Source organism: Budorcas taxicolor, chromosome 10 (genome assembly GCF_023091745.1).
Source record: "Budorcas taxicolor isolate Tak-1 chromosome 10, Takin1.1, whole genome shotgun sequence".
In the NCBI taxonomy this organism is placed as follows: Eukaryota; Metazoa; Chordata; class Mammalia; order Artiodactyla; family Bovidae; genus Budorcas; species Budorcas taxicolor.
In genome coordinates, this window is record NC_068919.1 from 34354800 (window position 1) to 34381294 (window position 26495).

The 26495-nt window shown below is 53.3% G+C and overlaps 1 protein-coding gene across 2 annotated transcripts; it reads left to right on the forward strand.

The window, feature by feature from the left end:
• The first annotated feature begins 268 nt into the window (after positions 1-268).
• On the forward strand, positions 269-25604 carry PAK6 (p21 (RAC1) activated kinase 6). Of its 2 annotated transcripts, XM_052646655.1 has the most exons (10): positions 269-336; positions 469-586; positions 14484-14692; positions 15564-16217; positions 21762-22259; positions 22353-22486; positions 22855-22981; positions 23071-23196; positions 23653-23787; positions 25171-25604. In XM_052646655.1, exons 3-10 carry the CDS (start codon positions 14489-14491, stop codon positions 25336-25338), a joined length of 2046 nt encoding a protein of 681 aa, XP_052502615.1. In that variant the 5' UTR covers positions 269-336; positions 469-586; positions 14484-14488; the 3' UTR covers positions 25339-25604. The 2 variants fall into 2 exon arrangements, with proteins under 2 accessions (XP_052502615.1, XP_052502616.1); XM_052646656.1 differs by lacking the exon at positions 269-336 and having other exon boundaries at positions 539-586; positions 14442-14692.
• The last annotated feature ends 891 nt before the right edge of the window (positions 25605-26495 follow it).

Sequence of the window (26495 nt, forward strand, 5' to 3'; positions counted from 1 at the left end):
AGGTGGGTGTCCCGACCGCCTAGGGGCTGTGAGCTCCGCTGGGGCGGGGACCGGCCTCCCCGCGCGCGAGGCTCCGGGTCCCCGGGTTTTCCTTCCCCAAAGTGCGGGGCCGCCGGCGCGGGCAGAGGGGACTCGACTGCGCCGGGAGCCGACCTCCCTCGGCGTGTGCGCCCGGCGCTCGCGCCCAGGCTGGCGGGGGCGGGCTTCGTCCAGAGAGCGCCTCGCCCGGGCTGGCGAGGCGGGGCCGGCGGCCGCGCTGGGTCGGAGCGAGGCGGCCAGAGGGAACGCTGAGCCTACCGCCCCCTGTCCCCGTGCGCTCCCCTCGCACCTGAGAAGGTGGCTCAGTCGGAGGCCGGGCGGAGGGGGATGGGTGGCGGTTCCGAAGCCTTTGGATTCGGGCCAGTCGCAAAATCCGCGGGGATACTTACTACCTCGGTCACAATGAATTTCTGATCTGTTTCCACCCAGGCCTCGGAGGACTGGCCCTGGAAGGTGCCAGGCCTTCCCTTTCCTCCGTGCCTGAAAGCTCTGCCCTCTAAAGAGTGAGGAGTTGGGAGAAAGAAGAGGCCGGGAAGGCGGCCCAGAGGTGAGTGAGCCCCGGGAGGGTGTCCAGGGGACTTCTCGGACCTGCGTGAGGCACAGGCTGGGACAGTGGCAGGCAGGTGGCCCTCCTGTGCTGGCCCGTTTTCGGTACTGTTAGGCAGGGGTCCCTCCCAGTCCTTAGTGGGTGTCCATTGTTACTTCAACTGCCTGCACCCACAGCAGGCGCAGGGCTTCAAATGGCCCACCCTTGTTCCTGGCCCAGGTCTGATGCCTGTCTGGGGAGAGGCAGTGTCACCAAGGCCAGTGCACTGAATTCTTGTTTGGGAAAGAGGTTCCCAAACAGGAAGGAGGGAAGCAGGCCCAGCCTTTGGGCTGAGCAGGTCAGGGAGGAGCCCCAGCCAAAGGTGCTGGTCCGCATATCCCAGCCTACCAGCTCACTCCCCAGCTCTCCAACCTGCTAAAATCTCTCCAACTTTACCCACACCCAGTGAGTGGATTCCAGTTGGGAGGGAGATGCCGCTGAGGACACCAAGGGCCAAGACATGAAGATTTCCGGTGTGTAGGCTGCATTTTCTCTACCTTGCCCCATTCTGGTGTGTGTGTTTTTTAAAAAGATGTATGTATTTATTTGTTGACTTTGTTGCTGCACTCAGGCTTTTTCTACCTACAGAAAGCAGGGGCTACTCTTTATCGTGGTGTGCGGGTTTCTCGCTGCGGTGGCTCCGCTCGTCGCCAAGCACGGGCTCAAGGGCGTGTGGGCTTCAGTAGTTGTGGCTTGAGGGCTCTAGAATATGGGTTTAGTAGTTGTGACACATGGGCTTAGTTTCTCCGTGACATGTGGGTCTTCCCAGGTCAGGGATTGAACCTGAGTCTCCTGCATTGCAAGGTGGATTCCCAGCCGCTGGGCCACCGGGGAAGCCCATGGTATGAGTTCTGCTGTGAGCTCTTCCCGGTCATACGTAGGACAGTGGTGGTGGGCACAGCATTTGGAACCCAGAACCCAGAAAGACCTGGGTTCGAATTCTGACTCTTTACCTTTGATTCCTTAGGCAAGTTGCTTTGTTTTCTCTCCTAACTTTAATGAAGTTATCTATAACGTGGGGGTGATCATGCCTTCCTTGCAAGGCAGCTGGTGAAGTGACAATAATAACTGATAAAGGAGGACAGCCCCAGCAGGAGCCTACCTGCCTTGCCTCCAGTTTTCGAAAACGTTAAGCCACCTGAGCCCTCTCTTGGAGAACTTGAAGGATGGTCTGGCTGTGTGACAAGAGATTGTGGAGGATGTTAGAGCCAAGCAGGGGGAATAAAGTCAAGGCCGAGGGTCTGTGGAGGGTGGGTAGTGAGGCGCCCCTGGGCAGGGGCCATTTCTGGAAGGGAATTGGCTTTGGAGGCAGAAACAACAGCATGCTCTGGGAAGCCTTGCAGGGCTTCACCTGTTCATAGGTGACCCTGGACATGTTGTTATCACCAGTGCAGACTGGGCCAGAGAGACACTCTGGCTTGAGGCTTCTGGTCCTACCTCTGCCCAGAGGAGCTGTGTGATCTGGGGCAGGTCAGTTAGCTTTTCCATGTGTATCAGGCATCGTGGAAGAGCTTGGGAGTTGGGCTTGAATCCTAGCTGCACACTCACCATCTCAGACAATGACTTCCCTCTGAGCCTGTTTTTCCACCTGTAGACTTAAGCTCTTAAAATCTACCTTGTAGAGTTGTCACTGTCATGACCACGGTGTCTGACACGTGCTGGGCACGTAATACACGTGTATATGTAGGTTCCCTTTTTCAGCTCTGCCTTCCTCTCCTTGGTCACCGGTCCTCCTAAAAAATACACTCAAACAGGTTTGGCCCATATCACTGCAGTTTTGTGAACTTGGAGTGAGGAGGCAAGCATTGTACAAACAATAACTGTAAAAACAGTCTTTTTGTGACTAGGGGACTCTGAAGGTTCTTTGGCCGAGGCACCAAGGGCTCTGTGATGAGGATTTGGACCTCTCTATCTATGTGGAAGCTGGTGAAAATTGAATAGCAAAGAGGGGCCAGGCCTGCAGTCCTGCCATGCTTCCCTCTGCCCTTGGAGATAATCCTGTGCCCAGGAAATCCCAGCGCTGCCGACTGGGGAAGCAGTTGAGATTCTAAGTATGGTGAACAGAAGAGGTCAGAGGGCTGCTCTGGCTTGAGCTGTGGCTGGACCGCAGCACGGCACTTGCAAGCTGGAGCTGGGCCCAGGAGGCAGGCCTGAGTCAATATTGACCTTCCCTGGCTGACCAGCCTGACTCTTCGGCCTCTCATTCAGCTGGAGTGTTGACACAAGTGATTGAATGAGACTTATTATCATATTCTTTTCAACAGCAGCCCCATTATCTTTCCCTTGGGGATTCACTAAGACCTGTAGTGTGGGTAGGATGCCAGGGGTGGGGAACCCAGACATTCTGGCGCATTCTGTGCCCAGGCCCTCTGTCCTGCACACTGGGCTTCTCTCTGGGCCGTTCTAGTAGGGCAGAAGAACCTCAGGGTACTGCTTTGCATCCTGGGGATGCTCCATCCACATTTCCACACAGCACCCTGGGCAGATCTTACAGAGCCTGCGGGCAGGGGCAGTAAGGGGTACAGCCTGGGTCTAGGACCCACCTACACTGCAGGGGACAACTGGGCAGAAGAGCAGATGAAATTGTCTTCAGGCCCTTTGCCTGGTGCATTTCTAGGGGCCAGGAAGGGTGCTGGGGTGCCACCTCTCTTGTCACGTGCAGAGGGCAGTTTGAGGCCCAGATCCTGGTGAGCTGCGGGGGGGACAGAGCTCAGCCCTACACGAAGGATGACGAGCTCTGAGGGGACAGAGGGCAGGGGCCTTAGGAAGGGGCACATCCCCATCACTGAATGCATTGGCACTGGCCAGCAGGATGTGGGCGAGCTCCTACAGAGAATGCCACCAAGGGATGGAAAATGAGGCAGGGACTCAGGGGAAGCCAGACCCCAGCAAGTCCTACAGGCAGGCCGTGCAGCTCAGGGGACCAACAACATCTATTTGGAAAAGCCAGCTAAACGCACAAGAGCAAAGATTCTGTTTTGTTCACCACGATCCCCAGAGCCTTGAGCAGAGCAGATGCCCAGCAAATGAAATTTATTGAATAAATGAACGAATAATACAATTTTATAAAACTTTGAGAATAATCTTGCTGACGGATGAGAACACTCCAGTGAAAGACTGGCCTCTGTCCAGGGTATTCTCAACCAGGGGGCTGGTGAGGCGCATTCCTTGTCATGGAAGGGTCGGGGGGGTGACAGTTCCCACAGAGTGTGATGAAGCGGCCGGGCAGCAGAGCTCGGAATGAAGGGCCCAGCTCTGGAGGTAGCAGGGTCCCCCGTAGGCCCTTCTGTGACTGGACGGCGGCAGCCCTGGGGCGCCTTTGTGCATGCTCTAGGACTCGGGCTTTCCTCTCCTCCGGGTCACAGAGCCGCTTGCGTGACTCTGAGAGTGACACGAGTCGGGTGGTAGGAGGTGACAGCTGACTGCAGCTGCATTCACGTCAGGGGCTGGGTCCAATTAACAGGGATCTTGCCCTTCTTGGCTGCTTCACTGGGGCAGATCAATCTCTGAGCAAGGGCTTCCTCATCTGCAGAATGGGTACAATAATGGGCCCATCTCACGGGCTTGTGGCGAGGATTCCGTGTGTGAAGTGCTCAGCCCAGAGCCTAGTGCTTACTCTAGGCACTCCCTGAGGGATGATTACTAAAAATACCCCAAACAGCCCCTCCAACTGGGACAGATGGTATTTCTCGCCTCACTTTACCTAGAGAAGCCGGCAGAGGTGAATAAATCCATTCCCCTGTCGCCTCCAGAAATGCTGAGTCCTAGAAAGGAAGAGGGGGTCAGGATCACAAGCAGAACTTAGGGACTGCACACCCCAGTCCACGCTGAGCCAGCACACAGCCCTGACAAACCGGCCCCGGGCCTCCCTCACGGGGCCTAAGTGTGCACCCCACTCTCACTCCCTAGCCCTCGGAAGGAGTGGGGCCCCGGGGGCAGTTGCCATCTCTTTTCCCAGTCATCTGGAGGTGGAGGGGGATCCCACCAGCCTCATCCTAACAGAGAGCTTACAACATCTCGGAGCTTATGAAGCCAAACAAATCCTATTCCCTACGAGTGGCTGCAAACTCCTTCAGGCTCGCTTTCTGGAAAGCACCTTCCCAGCCTGTAGTGTGCTGTTGTGAATCCCTTCAGTGGGGTAGTGTCCTTTCCTTGAAAAGAATTCAACATGTGGGAACAGCCAGAGCCCACTGGAAGCCAGGTCTGGGGGTGAGGCAGCCACATTGGACACCAGCTCTTCTGGTGAACAGCAGAGACCACGGGTTAAGAAAACAGTTGGCGCTGGCTCTAGACGGGCCCCAGAGTTACGTCCCAAGAGAACTTCTGGCAGGAAGGCAGTCTGGGAGCACGTCTGGAGCGGGCAGTTTCACTCCCCAGGGTCTGCCTCAAATGGCAGTGCTCCCTGGGAAGCCTGTGCTCTGCTTTGAGGTTTAAGCGCAGACTCATGCCTTCGGGGCTCTGCCTTGGGTTGGTGGGGTCCCAACAACTGGGTGGTCCTGGCACCTCAGGCCTGGCAGACGGATGTCTCCTCACTCAGAGGAAGAGCAGCTTGAGGGAATGACCCACCCAGTGCAGCTGTCTGCCGTCCCTGTTATGGACCCTGGACCAGCTGAGCCACAGCACCTAGTCCGGGGGCTCCACCGCCCAAACCCCCACACACACCTGTCACCGTAGAACCTTAGCATCAGCCACAAAGCTCTGCCCGCCCTCCTTGAGCCAGGCTTGCCAGTTGCCTGACTTTAGGCTGAGACCCTACTGAGGGGACGTGACCTGTGCTGGAGAAAATACTCTCCTGCTATTTTTGCAGTCTTTCTGTATGTGCCAGGCCCTGCATCACAGCTGCCAAGGCGAGCTCTTTAGAACACCCGCACCGCCACCATTGCAAGGCAAAATACAAACAAATCCTGGTTCCAAAGTAAGGGTCAGCTTACAAGTCAGCACCCGTCTCCGTTGGCCTCTGACTCACAGATCAGAACAGGAAAGAACCCAGCAATCTTGGTTCAGGGAGCGGGCCCTGGCCCACCCCCTTCTACACAGGCTGCGCAGCCCCTCCCTGTTCACAGATACCTCTGGGAAGGAGACCGACAACAGCCCGAGTCCTTCCAAGTGGGCATGGTGGATGGAGCAGGACTTGGGAGTCAGATCTGTGTTCAAACCCCAACTCGGCATTTCCTGGTTCTGTGACCCTGGGCAAGTTATTCAGCCTCCCTGAACCCATCTGGATTTGCAGATGATAATAATAATGCCTACCTCCCAGGGTTGTTGTGAGGATTAAATTAGTTGTTGCTTGAAAAGTGGCTAACACATAGTAGGTGTTCAAGAAAAGTTACTTCCCTTTCTCTCTGGAGTCTCCTGCTCCTCTGACATGAGAGTCCCGCCCCTCAGTGACCCCGGGCTTTGGCTCCCTGAACTGTCCCACCAGCTCCACCCTCAGTGTTACTGGGTGTGGCAGCTCTTCCTCCAGAAGGCTCTGCCAGGAGCTGACCGGCTCCCCAAGTGCCAGGCTCGGCTCGCACTGGAGGGAGCAGCCTCGGCAGGAGCTGTGCCCAGAGCTTCCTCCTCAGACTGGTTGGGGCAGGGCTCTCCCCTCCTCTCCCTTCCTCTCCCACCCAGTCATGGGCCAGCCTGCTGGCTGGAAGGTGACTTCCTTGGCCATTCAGAAGAGGAATGTGCAAAGCATTCCTCAGGCGTAGAGACGCATCCCAGCCTACGGAAGACTCCTAACCCCTCCCTCCTCTGGTCTGGCGAGGTGTCAGACCAGAAGGGCGGGGCTGGGGCAGCAGAGTTCACCCTGAACCAGAGCGGGCACCCTGCCTCTGCCCACTTTCTTCCGCCACTGAAGCCCACATATTTTCTGTCAGGCTGGGCAGAAGGCAAGGCCAGGACTGGCTCTCTGAGGGGACAGCAGCCCTCTTCCTGCTTCCTGCTCCAGAGTATCTTCTTTAAGGAGGGCTCTTCCACTAGGTTAATGGAGTGTGGACTCAAAGAGCTGGAGCTTCTGGGTGACAGTTTTAAACGTGGGCGTGGCCTGATTTGATTTAACCTCAAGGCTGACTCAGCACCCGCTCTCCCTCAGCCCAGGGACTCCTGGGCTTGTCAGAAGGTGGGAAATTCCGTGGAAGATGGAGACCTAGGAATGGCAAGGGAGGGTCCCTGTCTGGGCATTAGTGTGTGTGTCTAGGACACAGAACTGGAGAGAGGCACTCAGGTGATTGATACCCAGTGACCTGGCAACGGAGGAAGCAATGGCACCCGACTCCAGTATTCTTGCCTGGAAAATCCCATAGACAGAGCAGCCTGGTGGGCTACAGTCCATGGGGTCACTAAGAGTCGGATACAACTGACTGACTTCACTTTCACTTTTCACTTTCATGCACTGGAGAAGGAAATGGCAACCCACTCCAGTGTTCTTGCCTGGAGAATCCCAGGGACGGGGGAGCCTGGTGGGCTGCCATCTATGGGGTTGCACAGAGTCGGACACGACTGAAGCGACTTAGCAGCAACAGTAGACCTGGCAACATCAGAGACTTAAGTGGGTGCATATCTCTTAGGAATTCAGTCCTCATGGATCACTCTTTTCTTTATTTAAAAATATGTTGTTTTCTTTTGGAGAAGGCAATGGCACCCCACTCCAGTACTGTTACCTGGAAAATCCTATGGACGGAGAATCCCGGTAGGCTGCAGTCCATGAGGTCGCTAAGAGTCAGACACAACTAAGCAACTTCACTTTGACTTTTCACTTTCATGCATTGGAGAAGGAAATGACAACCCACTCCAGTGTTCTTGCCTGGAGAATCCCAAGGATGGGGGAGCCTGGTGGGCTGCCATCTATGGGGTTGCACAGAGTCGGACACGACTGAAGTGACTTAGAAAAGCAGCCCATTGTCTTCAAGGAAAATTCAGAAGAGTACAAAGATGGAGTAGGAGGAAATCACCTGGGGCCCCACCAGTCAAACACGAGGATAATGAATATTTTGCTATATTTCCCTTCAGATAGTCATTGTGTTCGTACTGCATTTACAAATTAATCTTTGTAAAGTATTTACAAAAACCTTTGTGAAATCTTTAGAAAGAAATTACTATTGCTAACCTAGGCCTGCTTTGGACAAAGAAGACCTTGGTAGTTTAATTTGTCCTTGGGACCCATGGGTATGGACAGGTTTAGGCCCCAGCAGGTCAGGGCCTCCAGAAGAGGCCCCAATAGTCACTCACAGCAGACCTAGGGCAGGGGATGGCCAGACTATGGGTTTCCCCCTCCAACCCTCCACCATCACTTTATTATTTTACCTTTCACAATTAGAGCCAATTAGTTTGAGGATATGATATGAATTCATTTTTCCAGATTCTTTTTTTTCATACGAAGATCTAATTGCTTCAGCTACGTTTATGGAAAAGATCATCAGTTCCCTGCCATATTGCAGTGTCACCTTTGCCATAAATTAAAGGACCTTATGTGAGTGAGTCTATTTCTGGATTCTCTCTTCTGTTCCACTGGTCTGCTCATCAATCTGTGTGCCAATTCCACCCTGCATTAATTATGGTAGCTTTATAATCAGTCTTGATGTCTAGTAACGTAACTCTCCAACTTCGTTCTTGTTCAAGACTGTCTTGGCTATTCCTGATTCTTTGTTTCTCTGTACATTTTAGAATCAGTTTGTCAATTTCTTTTTTACTGAAGGATAATTGCTTTACAGAATTTTGCTGTTTTCTGTCAAACCTCAACCTGAATCAGCCATAGGTATATACATATATCCCCTCCCTTGGGACTTCCCTCCCATCTCCCTTTCCATCCCACCCTTCTAGATTGATACAGAGCCCCTGTTTGAGTTTCTTAGCCGTACAGCAAATTCCCATTGGCTATATATTTTACATATGGTAATGTAAGTTTCCATGTTACTCTCTCCATACATCTCACCCCCACCTCCCCTCTCCCCATGTCTGTAAGTCTCCCCATTGCTGCCCTGTAAGTAAATTCTTCAGTACCATTTTCCTAGATTCCATATATATGCGTTAGAACGATATTTATCTTTCTGTTTCTGACTCACTTCACTCTGTTTAATAGGTTCTAGTTTCATCCACCCCGTTAGAACTGACTCAAAAGTGTTCCTTTTTATGGCTAATATTCCACTGTGTATATGTACCACAACTTCTTTATCCATTCATCTGTTGATGGACATCTAGGTTGCTTCCATGTTCTAGCAATTGTAAATAGTGCTGCAAGGAACAATGGGATACATGTGTCTTTTTCAGTTTTGGTTTTCTTAGGGTATATGCCTAGGAGTGGGATTGCTGGGTCATATGGTGGCTTTATTCCTAGTTTTTTTTAAGGAATCTCCATACCGTCTTCAATTGTGGCTCTATCAATTTACATTCCCACCAACAGTGCAAGAGCATTCCCTTTTCTCCACACCCTCTCCAGCATTTACTGTTAGTAAACTTTTTGATGATGGCCATTCTGACCAGTGTGAGGTGATATCTCATTGTGGTTTTGATTTGCATGTCTCTAATAATGAGTGATGTTGAGCATCTTTTCATGTGTTTGTTAGCCATTTGTATGTCTTCTTTGGAGAAATATCTGTTTAGGCCTTTTCCCCACTTTTTGATTGGGTTGTTTGTTTTTCTGGTATTCAGTTGCATGAGCTGCTTGTGTATTTTGGAAATTAAACCTTTGTCAGTTGTTTCATTTGCTATTATTTTCTCCCATTCTGAGGGTTGTCTTTTCACCTTGCTTATAGTTTCCTTTGCTGTGCAAAAGCTTTTAAGTTTAATCAGGTCCCACTTGTTTACTTTTGTTTTTATTTCCATTGCTCTAGGAGGTGGACCATAGAGGATCTTGCTTTATGTCATTGAGTGTTCTGCCTGTGTTTTCCTCTAAGGGTTTTATAGTTTCTGGTCTTACAGTTAGGTCTTTAATCCATTTTGAGTTTATCTTTGTGCATGGTGTTAGGAAGTGTTCTAATTTCATTCTTTTACATGTAGCTGTCCAGTTTTCCCAGCATCATCTAGTGAAGAGGCTGTGTTTGCCCCATTGTATATTCTTGCCTCCTTTGTCAAATATAAGGTACCCATAGGTGCATAGGTTTATTTCTGGGCTTTTTATCTCATTCCATTGGTCTATATTTCTGTTTTTGTGCCAGTACCATAGTGTCTTGATGACTGTAGCTTTGTAGTATAATCTGAAGTCAGGAAGGTTGATTCCTCCAGCTCCATCCTTTCTCAAGACTGCTTTGGCTGTTCGGGGTCTTCTGTGTTTCCATATGAATTGTGAAATTTTTTGTTCCAGTTCTGTGAAAAACACCATTGGTAATTTGATAGGGATCGCATTGAATCTGTAGATTGCATTTGGTAGTATAGTCATTTTCACAATATTGATTCTTCCTACCCAAGAACATAGAATATCTCTCCATCTATTTATGTCATCTTTGATTTCTTTCATTAGTGTCTTATAATTTTCTGTGTACAGTTCTTTTGTCTCCTTAAGTAAGTTTATTCCTAGATACTTAACTGTTTTTGTTGCAGTGGTGAATGGGATTGATTCCTTAATTTCTCTTTCTGATTTTTCATTGGTAGAATATAGAACAGTTTGTCAATTTCTATCAACAGAATTATCCTGTGATTTTGATTGATATTGTAATAACTCTGTAGGTTAATTTGGGAATAATTGATAATTTTATAATATTGAGTTTTCTAACCTATGAACATTCTTTATTATCTTTAATGTTTGATATTTTTCCATGTAGAGACCTTGCATCTCTTCAATTAGATTTATTCATAAAAATCTGATATTTTTAATGTAAAATGGGAAAGGATGGCTGAAGGGTTTTACCTAATAACACTTCTGACATCAAATGAGAAGGTTTTTTTTCCTCCTAAGATCACTTCTCCAACTCTCTGGGATCAACTGGGTGTTCCACAATGCAGTTTGATTCTGACACTAACTACCTGGAATAGCACAGACTCCTCAGGCTCAACCTTACTAACTGCCCCCTATTTTGGACTCCCGCTCCAAAGCCAGTACTTCTGACCACCTGGCTATAAATTAAGTTTCCCACAACCCTCTTCTCACATTTGATAATTTGCTGAGATGGCTGGTGGAAGTCAGGAAAGCACGTTACTATGACTAGTTTACTAGAAAAGAGACAACTCAGGAACAGCCAAAGGGAAGAAGAAATTCTGGGCAGGAGAAGGGAAGGGCATAGAGCTTCCATGCCCTCCCCAGACACGTCACCCTTTTGGCACCTGGGTTCACCAGCCCTGAAACCTATCCCGGAGGGGTTGAATGGCGGTTCCATTAAGTAGGCACAATTGATTAAATCATTGGCTATCGATGGCTTTGGTGGGGGTTGCTGTGCTAGGTCTTCCTTGTGGCGTGCACACTTTCCAGTTGTGGCTAGTTGCCCTGTGGCATGTGGAATCTTGTTTTCCCTCCCAGGGATCACACCCACATCCCCTACATTGGAAGGCAGATTCTTTACCACTGGACCTGAGGATTAAATCAGTCTCCAGCCCCCTCTTCCCTTTGCAGAAGTAGGAGAGGGTGAGGCTGAACATTTCAACCGTTTTATCACTCTGGGGATTCCAAGAGTTTTAAGAGCTCTGTACCAGGGGTGGGGGCTGGGGGAAGGGTTGGGGGACAAAGCCCAAAGGTCTATTTCCCATGGTACCATAGAATTTTTTTTAATTTCATTTTCTATTTGTTTGTTGCAGTTGTGCAGAAATACAATTGATTTTTTTTATACCGATCGTAAATTAGGGACTTTTAAAATTCACATTTAATCCCAAAAGATTATGTGTAGATTTTCCTCTGTGCAAAATCATGTTGTCTCAAGCAGTGTTGGCCTTACCATCATTTTGGATGAGTCCTGGAAGCCTCCCTTTAGGTGTGGATCTCCCACTCACTAAGTGACTGGCTCCGATTTCTAAATCTCTACTTCCCCTCCCCTGAAGCCTGAGCTCAGTTCATTGCTTCTGTCAGCTCCTGACCTCCCACCCCAACTCCTGGGCCCTAGGACCCTGCACTGTCTTCCTTTCTCCTCAGGCCCTTCCTGATACCTGTGGGAAGAACTTTATCCTGGAATAGTTGTTAGGGTGATTTTGGAGTCACATAGACCATTTACTGAAGATGCTATCTCTGCACATTCCTGCAGCAAATGCTGGGCCCTTGAGTGGGGCCAAGAAGTTAGCATGGAGGTTGTTCTGGGTGGGGTTGGGGGGAGTATTGCTGTTGTTAAGTCATTGTCTGACTCTTTGTGACCCCATGGACTGCAGCACACCAGGCTTCCCTGTCCTTCACCATCTCCTGGAGCTTGCTCAAACTCATGTCCATCAAGTTGGTGATGCTCCTCCTGCCTTCAATCTTTCCCAGAGGGCCTTTTCTAATGAGTCTGCTCTTCCCATCAGGTGGCCAAAGTATTGCAGCTTCAGCTTCAGCATCAATCCTTCCAATAAATATTCAGTTAATTTCCTTTAGGATTGACTGATTTGATCTCCTTGCAGGAGAGAGTATTAGCCAGCTCTTTTTCAACTCTTGGCTGTTCCCTGCATCTCTAGAGGAGTTCACAGAGTAGGGAGGAGAGTGAAACTGTCAGCTGAGCTAATCCAGAGATGTCTGGACAGATCCAGAGGGTCTGAGACGCTCTGAGAACAGAATTGCAGAACTGAGATTCTTCTGTAGCCAAAGACCACCAGGAGGAGGTCAAGGTTTACCAAACCATGAAGAGTCTACATTGTAGAGAAGTAGCAAGGGCCCTAGTACCGGAAATCACACATAACCCATGCCAGGTGACTTTGAAGGATTGGGGTTGAGCATCAATTCCAGACTTGTATCTGCTCATGTTCTGCTGTCTGCAGAGCCCTGAACTGAGAGGATGCTCAGAGAGGTAACAGAGCAAGAGAAAAAGCCCCTGTTTCGTGGGAATCTGCTCACTCAACACTCCCTAAACCTGTGTGTTATCTTTTATTAACCCCACTTTATAGATGAAGAGTGCTGAGGGTTACAGCATTTATGTAACTCACTCAGAATCTCCCCAAATTAGTGGCAGACTTCCTGCCACTCTCCTATAACTCAAAGGTATATTTCATTCTAAAGTCCTTGGTTCTTGGAGCTTCTGCACATGTGGCTTTGCCTGGTGGGAATGTTTGATAGATTACTGAATTTCAAGGTCCCCAAAGTAATGGCCATTCCAAGAGGTATGACCTGGATTCAGATTGATTCATGCTTGGTGAACGGGGAGAGGCTGTGGCTGTTTGAGCCCCCTTCCCTCCAAGTGGGCACCAGCTCCCTCCTAGATCTGTGACCTACTCCAGAACCTGTGAAAGTAACCAGGTTACTGGTTAACCTCCAGAGCAGAAGCAAAAAGAGAATGCCATGTTCTGATGCCATGAACATATTCAGTTCTGTGGATAAATGAAAGATCCAAGCATTCAATTCAAGACACAAAACATGTCTTGTTGAAAGTGACCTTTCTATCTGACACAAGCGCCTACTGAGTGTCTTTTGCACACATACCCCCCCCCCCACATACACACACAAACCCACTGAGCTATTTTGAGCCACATCAGACATAAACGTATTTGAGTGGGTACCCCAGCTGTGTCTTCCATCACATGTGGTCCCAGCCTAGGGCTCCCTGAAAGCAAGGCCAGAGCAGCACTTGGAAGGGTCAGTCTCCCTTGCTCAGATCTGCGTGCCCATGTCACTCAGAGCTGTTGATGGAGCTTAGTAGGGCCTTAGGTGGTGGTGGTTTAGTCACTAAGTTGTGTCTGACTCTTGCGATCCCATGAACTGTAGCCTGCCAGGCTCCTCTGTCTATGGGATTCGCCAGGTGACAATACTGGAATGGGTTGCCATTTCCTTCTCCAGAGCATCTTCCCAACCCAGGAATCAAACCCAGACCTCCTGCATTGCAGGCAGATTTTTTACTGACTGAGCTATGAGGGAAGCCCCTTAACACCTTAGGCAAACCCCTAACTGCAAAGTAAGGGATGGAGGTTTGACTGCAGGGGATGTTTTGTATAGTCAGAGTTGTGAGACCAGAGAGAAAGGAGCCCAGGAGGAAGTGGGCTATCTTTTCCCCCTAAGATAGTGGCCCTCACCCTCCCTAGAAGTGCCCTTGGCTCAGGGCCTTTCCAGAATTAGGGCCAAGCACCTGGGGACCACGAGGGTCCTTTTAGTTTGGTCCCTGACTGGGCAGCATGCCTGTGAATCAGCAGCTTGCCTTTTTGTGAGGGTGCATGTCACATTGACAGGTTTTGTTTTAGAACCATCCTGGGACAAACCCGAGTTGACTGTGATATAAAAGAAAAAACAAAAACCTTTAATGCGCAGTTGGATTCAATTTGCTAATTTTATTTAGGATTTTCTTTTATGTTCATAAGTGAAGTTGGCTCACATTTTCCTTTTCTTGTACTAGTCTTATCTGCTTTAAGAATCAAGATCATCCTCACGTCATACAATGAGTTTGCGGGCTTTCCTCCCTCTTCCCCACCCTCCTTTTAGCTCTTTGACGGTGGAATGATATTTGTCATGTCTTTGGATCTTATAAAAACACACCCCCAGAGTCTGCGTGCTCGGCAGGGGACTTGGCTCAGACAAGAAAGCAGACACCTCTTTTCCATGTTTGTAGTCTGTGTTGGCTTGTTTATGGGGCTCTTGCAACTTCTGGGACCACTCTGTGGGGAGCTAGCCCATTCCCCCAAGGAAGAGGCCTGAGAGGTGGGGTAGGGGGAGCCTGGGCTGGTACGGGGGGGCTGTGCCCGGGAAGGGAGCCTGGGGCCCCAGCACACGCTGCAGCCCCCTGTGCTTCCCTGGGGCCAGGTCCCTGTGGAGCCGGAGCTCAGCCTGAGCCTCCCCATGCAGGCGCCATGTTCCGCAAGAAAAAGAAGAAACGCCCCGAGATCTCGGCCCCACAGAACTTCCAGCACCGCGTGCACACCTCCTTCGACCCCAAAGAAGGCAAGTTCGTGGGCCTCCCCCCACAATGGCAGAACATCCTGGACACGCTGCGGCGACCCAAGCCCGTGGTGGACCCTTCACGCATCACCCGGGTGCAGCTCCAGCCCATGAAGGTGAGGTGCGGGGCGGGGAGGGCAGAGGGTGGGGTTCAGACCATCGCTCTCCACAGAGGGCAGCTGGCAGGACCACCCAGGCACCGGAGGAAACGTGACAACCAGTTATCAATTAGTTACCTTGTTTTCTTTCCCAGCTAATCAGCCTCTTCTCTCCCTAGGGAGAAGGAGTCTGGTTTGAAGGGGGAGGGTTATCCCAACCCACAGGGTGGGAGGGTTGCCAGATTAAGCAAATAAAGATACAGGAGGCCCAATAAAATTTGAGTTTCAGATAACAATGAACAATCTTTAGGTATGTCCCAAAGCGATATTTGGACCTGGGGCTCTCACAGACCAGGGGGATTATGTTGTGTAGGTCGGGACACAACGTGATAAAGAGCCCCGTGATAAAGGGGTTGGGGTCAGGGCTCTGGTGGGGTTTGGAGGCCACGAAGCCCATGTGTGTGGAGGAGAGCCTTGGCCTGGAGCCTCTCCCCCCAGAGAGCCCTGCATGCCCCCCCAGAAGACCACAGATGGAGCTGGAGAATGGCAGCGAGCCCCAGGCAGGGTCTGAAGTCCCACCAGCTCCCCAGGCTCAGCCACCCACACCATCAGGCATGCTGGATTAAACAGTGTGGTTACTCACCTGCCCTGCCAGTCTGCGGAGTTCTTGAGCCCATGAGAATGAACCTTCTTCCTGTATGCCCACCCCAGCACAGGCCTGGCCCTCTGTAAGCCCTGGTAAGGGACTGAAAAATTAAGGAACAGGTAGATGATACACCAAGCAAGGTCCTCAGGTGATCCTCCTCCTCCAGGCCCCGCTCTCTGACTTGACCCCCACCCTCCACCATGAACAGGAGGCTCACCACACTCTTCCTCCACCCTCCTGCAGACGGTGGTGCGGGGCAGCTCGGTGCCTACGGACGGCTACATCTCCGGGCTGCTCAACGACATCCAGAAGTTGTCGGTCATCAGTTCCAACACCCTGCGCGGCCGCAGCCCCACCAGCCGGCGGCGGGCACAGTCCCTGGGGCTGCTGGGGGATGAGCAGTGGGCCACTGACCCGGACATGTACCTTCAGAGCCCCCAGTCTGAGCGCAGCGACCCCCACGGACTCTACCTCAGCTGCAACGGGGGTGCACCAGCAGGACGTAGGCAGGTGCCGTGGCCCGAGCTGCAGAGCCCACGGGTCCTTCCCAATGGACTGGCCGCCAAAGCACAGTCCCTGGGCCCTGCCGAGTTCCAGGGTGCCACACAGCGCTGCCTGCAGCTGGGCACCTGTCTGCAGAGTTCCCCAACCGGAACCTCACCCCCCACGGCCACGGGCAGGCGTGGGACCAAGACTGCCAGGCATGGCCCCGAGGAGGCCCGGCCACAGTCCTGTCTGGTGGGCTCGGCGGCGAGCAGGCCTGGCGGGGAGGGCAGCCCCAGCCCTAAGACCCAGGAGAGCAGCCTGAAGCGCAGGCTGTTCCGAAGCATGTTTCTGTCTGCTCCTGCCACGGCCCCTCCAAGCAGCAGCAAGCCAGGCCCTGCAGCGCAGAGCAAGGTAAGTCAGGCCGGGGCCCCCACTCTCACCAGGGTAGGCAGCTGGGCCCACTGCATCCACTGGGGACACAGGCCCTGCCCGCCTTTCCTGCTTACATGGTCGGGTTGGGGGAAGGCAACAGATCATCAGCTGCAGATTCTACCCTGAACCAGCTGAGCGCTCCTCCTCCAAAGGCTTAGCACGTGTGAGTCAGAGGTTGCAAGCCAGGTCACTTTGCAGGGGTTTCTGAGGGGCTCCAGTATGCCCCAGCTGACACTCCTGCTCTCTGGGGTGTGCCTAGCCAGACCACACAGGGAGGCAGGTACGCCCTCTGAAAAAGCAGCACTTTTAACCGCAAGCCCAGACTCTTGCCTGCCCCCAGTGACCGGCAACCCCCCCCCAGGCCCCAGCAGAAGTAGGGGCTCTAGGACTTAGGGGGCAGGGTCTCTCTGGCTCTCTCTTCTCAGATCTTCTTTTGGCCTCAACCCCCTGCTTATCCCAGGGCTCTCCTGAGGTCAGGCACAGCCTCCCTGCACTGCTTCTCCCATAGGCATTCAGAATGCCCTTCTCTAGTGAGGATTTCTTCCTCCTCACTCCCTCCCTTCCTCCCCTCCTTCCTGCCTACCCTTTTCCTAGTGATTGTTGCTCTGTTTAACATTTCTATAATTATTTTTTTCTCATATTGTGTGCCATATGAAAAGCTAGAGGACTGAATTTGCCTGGGGTCTGGGAGCATCGGGAGAACCAACTTTCAGCATGTGTGACAGTATCAAATGCACACATTTTTCTTGTTAAAAAGGAACCAGTGAATGGAGCCCTAATGGTGACATTTCTTGGCAGGCAGAGGAGAAAGCTTTGGCTTCTTCCATACCCTATGACACCCCGTCCGTGGTGACAGTAACATCCTTTCCCATTTGGCAGATGAGAAGACGGACTCAAACAGTCAGCCAGGGGTGGGGGGCCCTCTGGGCTCACACCTCCTCCTCATGAAGGCCTTTTCACAAAGGCATCTTTTAGCTCCTTCCTAAGGGACAGGCAGAAATAAGCTTAAGCCACAGCACAAGCTTGTTGCTGTTTAGTTGCTAAGTTGTGTCCGACTCTTGGCGACCCTGTGGACTGCAGTCCACCAGGCTCCTCTGTCCATGGGATTTCCCAGGCAAGAATACTGGAGTGGGTTGCCATTTCCTTCTCCAGGGAATCTTCCAGACCCAGGGATCGACGTGTCTCCTGCTTGGCAGGCAGGTTCATTAGCACTGAGCCACTAGAGAAGCCCACGAGGGTTCTAGGTCAGATCTAAGAAATAACCACCACAGCAGCGTGAGTGACAGAGTCTCCCCTCCCAGATGGCGCCTCTGTGTCCCGCCTGAGCGTGGAGGACAGCGGGGTTGGGAGTGACCTGGACCCTCAACCCCTTCTAAGTCGCTGCCAGCCAGAGGAGGTCTGGGCTTTGTGCCCTCCAGCCCCCACTGGGACAAAGGACAGTGGGCTAGGATCCTCTGCAGGGGTTGGTTTTGGAGAGGAATAGATGAGATGTGGCTTGATATGTCATGTGAGAAAACACGAGTGCCTGTGAGCGTGTGGAGGGGTTTGGAAGGCTGTCCCTGGGGAGACATTCCCCAGAAAACTAAGGACGGAGCAGGACAGTGCACACCACCAGAAAGTGCACGTAGAGGGTCCTGATGGAGCAGGGAGGTGGTTTCAGGGATTTGGAGAAAGGCGGTGTCAAAACTGGCATGCATGGCCCAGGGCTCCCTCCTGCACCCCACAGCAGGGGGCCAGGCCATCCCCCATCTCTGCACACTTCACCAGGCGCCTACTGTGGGCTGCTGCTGCAGGCGGTGCAGCATCTCCCCTGTACCTGTGGAGGCAGGTGGCGCTTGTCCACAGTTCGCAATCTGGCCCCCTGGGCACACCCTTCTGGACAGATGTTCTCAAGCCAGGCCCCTAAAAGGCAGAGCCAAGACTGCCCCTTAGCCACTCTGGGTCCAGGCTTCTCAACCTTGTACCGCTGACGTTTGTAGATAATCCTTTGTGGTAAGGACTCTCCTGTGTATTGAAGGATATTCAGAAGCATCTCTGACCGCTACCCTCTAGATGCTAGTAGCACCCCTCAGATGGGACAACCCCAAATTCCTCCAGACATTGCCGAGTGTTCCTCAAGGGAAAAAATCACCCCCAGTTAAGAACTACTGCCCTCAGCTCTTGTACCACTTGGCCTGCAGTCACTCACTTTGACCAAAGAGCAAAAGAGGACCTCAAGGAGGGACAGGAAGGCCAAGGAGGTAAGACAGAGCTTGAGGGATTTAGAAGTGGTCCGACTTAGTGGCAGAAGGCTGAGTCAGAAAGACCTCAGCAATCTGCAAACCTGGGTTAAATACCTGCTGTGTATCATGTACTCCATTATATGCCAAGGACCCCCAGTCAGACCACTGCATAGAGGTCAGAGATTAGGCTGACCAGGGCTGAAGTCTGCTTCCTACTGAGTGACTCTAAGCAAGTTACTTAACCTCTCTGAGCCTATTTCCTCATCTACAAATGTAGATAATAATATTACCCATGGCTTAATAAAACAAGCCACAGGGCCATGAGCATTAAATGAGATAAGGCACTTAATGCCCTTGTTAAAGTGGTAAGCCCTCTGTAAACGGCTTTATTATTTCTTAAATATTATGAGATGGCCTCTGCCTGTGCAGCCCCGACAGAACAGCCTCCTGAGCCCATAGCTGGAGAGCCCGGCCCTGTCACCACAGCCCAGGAAGGGAACATGCGGCAGCGTTGTAACTCCACGAACGACTCTTCTTTCTAGTGGCTTCCTGCCCTGCAAGAGGCCTCAGTCACACAAGTAACTCCAGAATTAATCCAGAGTCCTTAATTAATTCCACGTTTTGTTGCCCTTTCGCTTCCTTGGAATGGTTTAACAAGCTTCACCCGGTCCTTTCTGGTGGCTCTGTGAGGTAGAAGCTCCCTCCTTGTGGAGACAGGCAGCAAAGCCCACAAAGGGACACTTGGGACCAGACCCCGCAGAGGTGAAGACCAAGCCTGGCCCACCACGCCCGTGTCCTAGACCACATGGGTGCTGGCCTCTCCACCAGGTCTATCTACTGCTTCCGTCCGCCCCCTGTAACCTTGGGCCCTGAGCTCAGGGTCTCCATGGGGGCCTTGATGGCAGAGAAAGATGAAGCCCCCTCCTCAGCCCCTCTGCATGGCCTGTCCCCACCCTCCCCATGTCCACACATCCTCAGAGCAGAGAGCTCATGCAAGAAGCGGAGAGGCTGGAAGGAATGGGAAATGGTCTGCCTTCCTTAGAGATCCATGGTGGAGAGAGGTCAAGGGCTGAGAGGATGAGGTTGAGGGCAACATGAGCTTTTCATGTCCCCAAGCTCCGCCCAGCCCCACACCAGTGCTGCTCAGAGAGCACATTGTCTGTATTAAATCCGCCGTGGCCAGCAGGCAGCCTTTTTACAGAGCCTTGGGCGCTGCTTCTGGGTGACAGCGTGTGATACTTCTGTTCCTGGTTGTGGCCCCACAGCCTCAGTGGTGGCCACGCTCCCTCTACCCCTAGTTCCCGCCCTCCCATGGGCTCCCCGCAGCCATGGAATCAGAGCAGCTCAAATTGCGGTTCGGGGTTCCTCCCACCTCAAAACCCAGTGCTGGTGTGTTAGTTGCTCAGTTATGTCTGACTCATTGTGACCCCAGGGATCAAGCTTCTCTGTTCATGGAATTCTCCAGGCAAGAATACTGGAGTGGATTGCCATTTCCTCCTCTAGGAGATCTTCCTTACCCAGGGATCGAACCTGGGTCTCCAGGGCCTTGTTAAAATGCAGAGTCCCTTCTCTCAGAAACCTGCTGAGGCCATTCCCAAGGCCCAGGATTCTGCATTTTATCCAGCTCCCCAGATCAGAGGAAACTGGGGCTCAGAGAGGGGGACTGGCCTAGGATTCATGGCAAGTCAGAGCAGAGCAAGACCAGAATCCGGGTCCTTTCCTGACCCTCAGCTGGAGGTCCCACTGCTTCACCACAATAGACTAGGGAAGGGCAGGTGAGGGTTGGGTACTGGCGGGGACATGGGACAGTCTACCTGCTGCACAGAAGTGCTCCCCAGGCAGGAGTGGAGTGGTCTCAGCAGTCCTAGGAGGCGTTCCTGCTCCTTCCCCTCGAGGACTGAGCTGGAGCCAGGCACAGCCTGCCTGAGGCTGCAGCACGCCCAGCGGGCACATGGGGCTGGGGCTGGCAGAGCAGCCGCGGCAGTGGCACTGTGCACCTGCTCAGCCCTAGGCCAGCCCAGGCCAGGGATTGGGGTGGGGGCTCTGAAGTCCAGGGGGAAGGGCTGCTGAAGAGGTTGAGAAGGCTCTGGCTGAGCCTGGTAGGACCCAAGGGCCAGACTGACGCAGTCCAGCCCAAGCTGAGTGCTTGAGCAGATTCTCTGGATGCTGACTCAGTTGTGAGGATAAGGGAGGGCCAGCACCCTCTAGGCACCTAGACAAACCGTCTATGAAATGGGCTCTGAGACATTCTCAGAAGGTCCCCTTGCAGCTCCTCAAGTGTCCCCCAGTAGGTCACTTTGGGGGATGGCCCTCTCCAGGTGCCCCTGGGAGGTGTTTTGTGGTACTTTACCAGCTTCTTGGGGAAAACCCAAGGATGGGACCCTTTCTTGCTGGGGCTGCCAGGAGGGCTGGAGCTGTGCAGGGCTCACTGGGGGCCCAGTCTGCACTCAGTTCCACCTTCTCTCCCTCACTCCCCACCAGGAATCAGAAACATGGGCCCCCTGCCCTCTCTTCCTTGTTGGGGGATACATGGGGGTTGCATGTATCACCCAGAGGGGCTGCTCCAGGGAGCCCTTAGGAAACCCTTTCACCCCAGCCCCAAGGCTTGTGTTTGGCCGGACCTACCCTCCTGACTCCACATCTCTCTAGCACCAAATCCCCAGTCTAGGGGACACCCAAGGACCACCCCCCGCCCCTAGGTAACATGGCTGTGTGGCTCACAGCACAGACACACAGACTCCCCATTGTCAGGAACGAGCAGGACTATCAGACCTCAACTGGGGTTTTCCTTCCCTGCCCTAGGAGTCAGTCACAGCTGTGCTGCTGCGTTTGCCACCCCCCTACCCGATGCCCAGGGCCTCTTCTGCCCACCTGAGCCCTTGGATGGAAGAGACACAGCTGTGAATCCCTGTGACCCAGATTCGCTGTGCAGCCCCACAGCACAGAGTGGGGATCGCCTCCTGGTGGCCTCCCTGGGGCCTGACTGTCCATCACCCAGGGAAGAAACACCGAGCTAGGACACTCCAGGGACCTGGCTTTGTCTTCCCAGGAGGGGCAGAGTGGATATAAACAGCTGTTATTTTTTCTGCTCACTTGGGAACACTGAGGGTTGGCTTCTCAAGCAGGACTGTGGTTTGACTTCAGTTCCATTTGAAAATCTTTGCTTGAGGCATCTCCCACATTCATCTGATGCCCTGCCTGACCCTACCCTTGTCCAGAGGTCACAGAGGCCACCCCCTCTCCCTGGGAAGGGTGCTCCAAGTGCTCTCACAGCCAGCCTTCTCTCTGTTGCTTTCTACAGCCCAGCTCCTCCTTCAGACCGGCACTGAAAGGCGGCCCCCCCAGCCTGGTGGCCAAGGCCCAGTCCTTGCCCTCAGACCAGCCCGTGGGGCCTTTCAGCCCTCTGACCGCCTCGGATACCAGCAGCCCCCAGAAGTCCCTCCGCGCGGCCCCAGCCGCCGGCGCTCCTCCAGGCCGGTCTTCCCCGGCGGGGTCCCCCCGCACCCGGCATGCCCAGATCAGCACCAGCAACCTGTACCTGCCCCAAGACCCCGCGGTGGCCAAGGGCGCCCTGGCTGGCGAGGACACGGGTGTCGTGACGCACGAGCAGTTCAAGGCTGCGCTTAGGATGGTGGTGGACCAGGGTGATCCGCGGCTGCTGCTGGACAGCTACGTGAAGATTGGCGAGGGCTCCACGGGCATCGTCTGCCTGGCCCGGGAGAAGCACTCGGGCCGCCAGGTGGCCGTCAAGATGATGGACCTCAGGAAGCAGCAGCGCAGGGAGCTGCTCTTCAACGAGGTGGGAGGAGAGGGTGTGGCGGCCAGCGGCGGGCCTCCGGGAGCAGGGGCGCCGGGAGCGTGCCGGCACTCAGGCATCCCCTCCTGCCCCCAGGTGGTGATCATGCGGGACTACCAGCACCTCAACGTGGTGGAGATGTACAAGAGCTACCTGGTGGGCGAGGAGCTGTGGGTGCTTATGGAGTTCCTGCAGGGCGGCGCCCTCACGGACATCGTCTCCCAAGTCAGGTGGGCAGCTGGAAGAGCAGGGCCCTGGCACTGGCTGCCCCACTACTGTCCTGGCAGGGCTATCAGGCAGCCTGAGTCCCAGATGATTGAGGTACCACCTGTCGCATTGTCCTGAGCCATCCTCCCCACGCCCATCGGCTTGGGTAAACCAACCTGGGGGTCTTAGGGGAGTGAGGAAGATACTGGGTCTCCAGCCTAGGCCCAGGCCCGTTTCCACCAGGGCTCTGACCTGACATGGCTCCTCCACACATTGCCCAGGAAGCTATGGGGCCCAGTATTGGGGCACCCACTCTGCCTAGCCCCTCTGCCCGGCCGCCCTGCCAAAGCTAACATTCTCTTTTGCTGGTGGCCGTGCGTTCTACATCCAGGCTGAATGAGGAGCAGATCGCCACCGTGTGCGAGGCTGTGCTGCAGGCCCTGGCTTACCTGCACGCCCAGGGTGTCATCCACCGGGACATCAAGAGCGACTCCATCCTGCTGACTCTCGACGGCAGGGTAAGCCCTGCCCATCCTGGCACACCCACCACCCCCTTCGCAGCTTCCTCACCTCTCATTTCCTTTCCTCCCCTTTGCCCTAACTCCAGGTGAAACTCTCGGACTTCGGGTTCTGTGCACAGATCAGCAAAGATGTCCCTAAGAGGAAGTCCCTGGTGGGAACCCCATACTGGATGGCTCCAGAAGTGATCTCCAGGTCTCTGTATGCAACTGAGGTAACCACTCTCTCCACCCCTCAGTCCTCCCAGAAGGGGCTTGGAGACACATGGTTCTACTTGTGGTCCTCCCCAGAGCTTCCCACCAAACATTGCCCCCAGTTCTTAGGTTCCCGCTTAGTCAGTCCTGTCCACTGGCCCCTTTTGGAATGTTCTTCTCTGGCCTGTGAGTTTGCTGCCATAAGCTGGCCCCCCAAATGCTCTCCCCCAAGCCCAAGGGCAGGTCAGGGTGTGGCCAGGCTTTCCTGTGTGTGATGGCCTTTCTAAGAGAGTGGCTGACAGCTGTGACCCTGCAGCCAGTGGTCACTTAAGCAGGGCACTGGGCGGGTGGCCAGGAAGGAAGCCAACTCACCAGGGAGACCTGGGACCAGCTGCTCCTCTCAGCCTGCAGCACGCTGCTAACTACCAAGAGGCCAGACTCTGGCCAGTGGAGTCAGGGACACTCTCCTCTTGCAGGTAGATATCTGGTCTCTGGGCATCATGGTGATTGAGATGGTGGATGGAGAGCCACCCTACTTCAGTGACTCCCCAGTGCAAGCCATGAAGAGGCTCCGGGACAGCCCCCCACCCAAGCTGAAGAACTCTCACAAGGTCAGTCAGCACACAGGCGTGAGCCTGCAGGCCCCGTTCTCCCTGAGGCTTCAAGGATCAGAGCCTGGCTCTCAGGCCCAGCTGCACCTGGGTGTGGAGCCTAGTCACAAATTCTTACGGTCACTCTGACAGGTTTCCACCTGCAGGCAATGACAGGAGCCGAAGAGAACAGAAGCAAGGCTGTGGGGAACCCTGACGTCCTGGAAAAGAATCTAGAGAAGCTAACTGAGCAGGACCCCCCTCTACCCCATGTGCTGGGGAGCTATACCACGGCACATGTTCCCAGTCCATCCCAGAGAACTGGCTTGCCCTCCCTGGCAGTGTATATGCTAACCACATCTAAGCCAGTTTCCCCTTAAAACCAGTGTTTGTGTGTGTGTGTGTGTGTGTGTGTGTGTGTGTGTTGAACCTTTTTCTGCCAAATCCACCCAAACCCCCAGTCTTACCTGTGGGTACCCCCTGCTGGTGGCCAGCTCAGCACAGAGCTGCAAAATGGCACTGCCATCTGGTGGCCAGAGTAAGAAATGTCCCAGAGGATTGAAGCTGGGTGCCTAAATGGCAAAATAGTTTCGTAGCCCAGCTGGATGAGAGGACAGACAGGAAACACTTTGAGACAAATGGTCCTTAGAGCCTGCACTCCTGACCCCTAGACTAGCAGATAGTTCTAATTAGCTAATTCCCCAGAGGATGCAGCTTTCTGTAACAGCCTAAGACTCATCCTTATCCTAAAATATTTCTCAGAATGAACTGAGGCAAGCCCTTGACTTAGACTCCAAGGCATTGAGCAACAAAGGAATCTTCTTTTCAGGTCTCACTTTTCTAGTTTTCAAAACACTTTGTCATCCCTGACCTCTTTTTTTTTTTTAATCTTCACTAAAGCCCTGTGTGAAAGACAAGGCAAGCAGATATTATCATTAGCCCATTCTACAGATGAGAAAACTGAGCTGTAGATAAAAGTGCAACTTGTCAAGGGATCAGGGATAGACCCAGAACTCGATCACTGGCACCTTTCCACAGAGTCTGAACACAGAGTCCTGAGAAGCAGCGTGGTAGATGGGCTGTACTGGGAGCCCAGCTCTCCAGGTACCCTAATTCCATTGCTCAACAGCCCCCTGTGGTGAACTGGCCACTTTTCCTGGACTGATGCTGACTTTCCTTGGTGGTGGTTTAGTTGCTAAGTTGTGTCCCACTCTTTCGTGATCCCATGGACTGTAGCTTGCCAGGCTTGCCTACCGGATAATCCAAAAAGTGCAGAGCCTGGGAGGAACCAGGAATAAGAAACAAGAGAATATAAGGCTTTCATATGATGGTGGAGCCAGGCAGATTGGGTCACCCGAAAGTGGCTACCAGCTATGGCTTCCTCTCACTGCCCTGCCTCCACAGGTCTCCCCCGTGCTGCGAGACTTCCTGGACCGGATGCTGGTGCGGGACCCCCAGGAGAGAGCCACAGCCCAGGAGCTCCTGGACCACCCCTTCCTGCTACAGACCGGGCTGCCCGAGTGCCTGGTGCCCTTGATCCAGCTCTACCGCAAGCAGACCTCCACCTGCTGAGCCTGGCCCCAGAACGCGCCTGCCACCTGTGCCCACAGGCAGGGGACACTGGGCCGCCAGCTTGCCAACAGGCCTGCCTGCCTGCCTGCCTCACTCTCTCAGTATTCTCTCCAAAGATTGAATGTGAAGCCCCCAACCTACCCTCCTGCCCCTCAGCCCACTGGGCCAGGCCGGACCTGCCCCTTGGTCACTCTCCCTCCCAGGAGTCCCCAGTTGCCTTTGGGATGATGGAGACCCCTTCTGCGGGATGACCCTTTGTTATTTGCACAGGAATATTTCTATGAAACATTGGAGACCAGCGCTTCTGGCCACGGCGGCCAACACAGCAGAAAAGGCTGCTGTGGTTCTTTTTTATATATATATAAAACGGTAGTTGTAAACGAGCATCCCAGGTCACCCAAGAGGCAGACTGCCTGTCTTCACTAGGATGCTTGCTGTTCTCAGCTCCAGCTCCAAACCCTGGGGTCTGAGAGGGCTACAGGGAAGGCGTTTATTGCCCAAATCCATCTTCCTCCCTTTGTGTCTGACTTCCTGAAGTTGCAGTTCCATCTACACTGGCTTCCTGTCCCACCTGTGATGACAACATGCCCGTAGCACAGCCAGCACCTGAGTGTGAACAGCCTGCTTGAAGGACATGGGTGAGGGAGGGGGATTTTCTGGGTGAAAGAGGAAGGAGGCAACTAGCAGTAAAGATGGTCTCCCTTGACAGGGTGTGCGTGTGGTTGGGGGGAAGGCCACCCACAGCTGGCTTCAGTTAGGCTTCTCCATCTTTTCTCCCACTGAGTTCTGCTCTGAAGGCAACCTGCCTGGCTTCCTATCACTGAAGTCCCAGGTTTCTACCTGACCAATGAAGAGGTCTATATTGTCAAACATATCCCAGGTGCTTGGCAGTTTTCTCCTGTACCGTGGAGTCTGAGAGCCAGGGACCAGTATGGTGAGAGAACAGGCTTTGTGAGCTTCATCTCAACAACCAAGTCATCAGGGACCCGCTCCTTTTGTGTATGCACGGGGGACCGGTTCATTTCAAAATCCTGGTCTGGGGGAGGTGAACCAACTCCCAGGGTCCATCATGTCACTGGAGTGGGCACCCCACCTGTGCAGACCACCCACCCCTAACTCCTCCTCATACACCTGTCTCCTTGTCCTCCCAGCCTTCA

Bases quoted from the DNA above. Each gene is read 5' to 3' on its own strand.
- PAK6 (XM_052646655.1), top strand. From the start codon at position 14,489: ATGTTCCGCAAGAAAAAGAAGAAACGCCCCGAGATCTCGGCCCCACAG. The intron at 14,693-15,563 runs GTGAGGTGCGGG...ACCCTCCTGCAG, and splicing joins TGCAGCTCCAGCCCATGAAG to ACGGTGGTGCGGGGCAGCTC. The intron at 23,788-25,170 runs GTCAGTCAGCAC...CTGCCTCCACAG, and splicing joins AGCTGAAGAACTCTCACAAG to GTCTCCCCCGTGCTGCGAGA.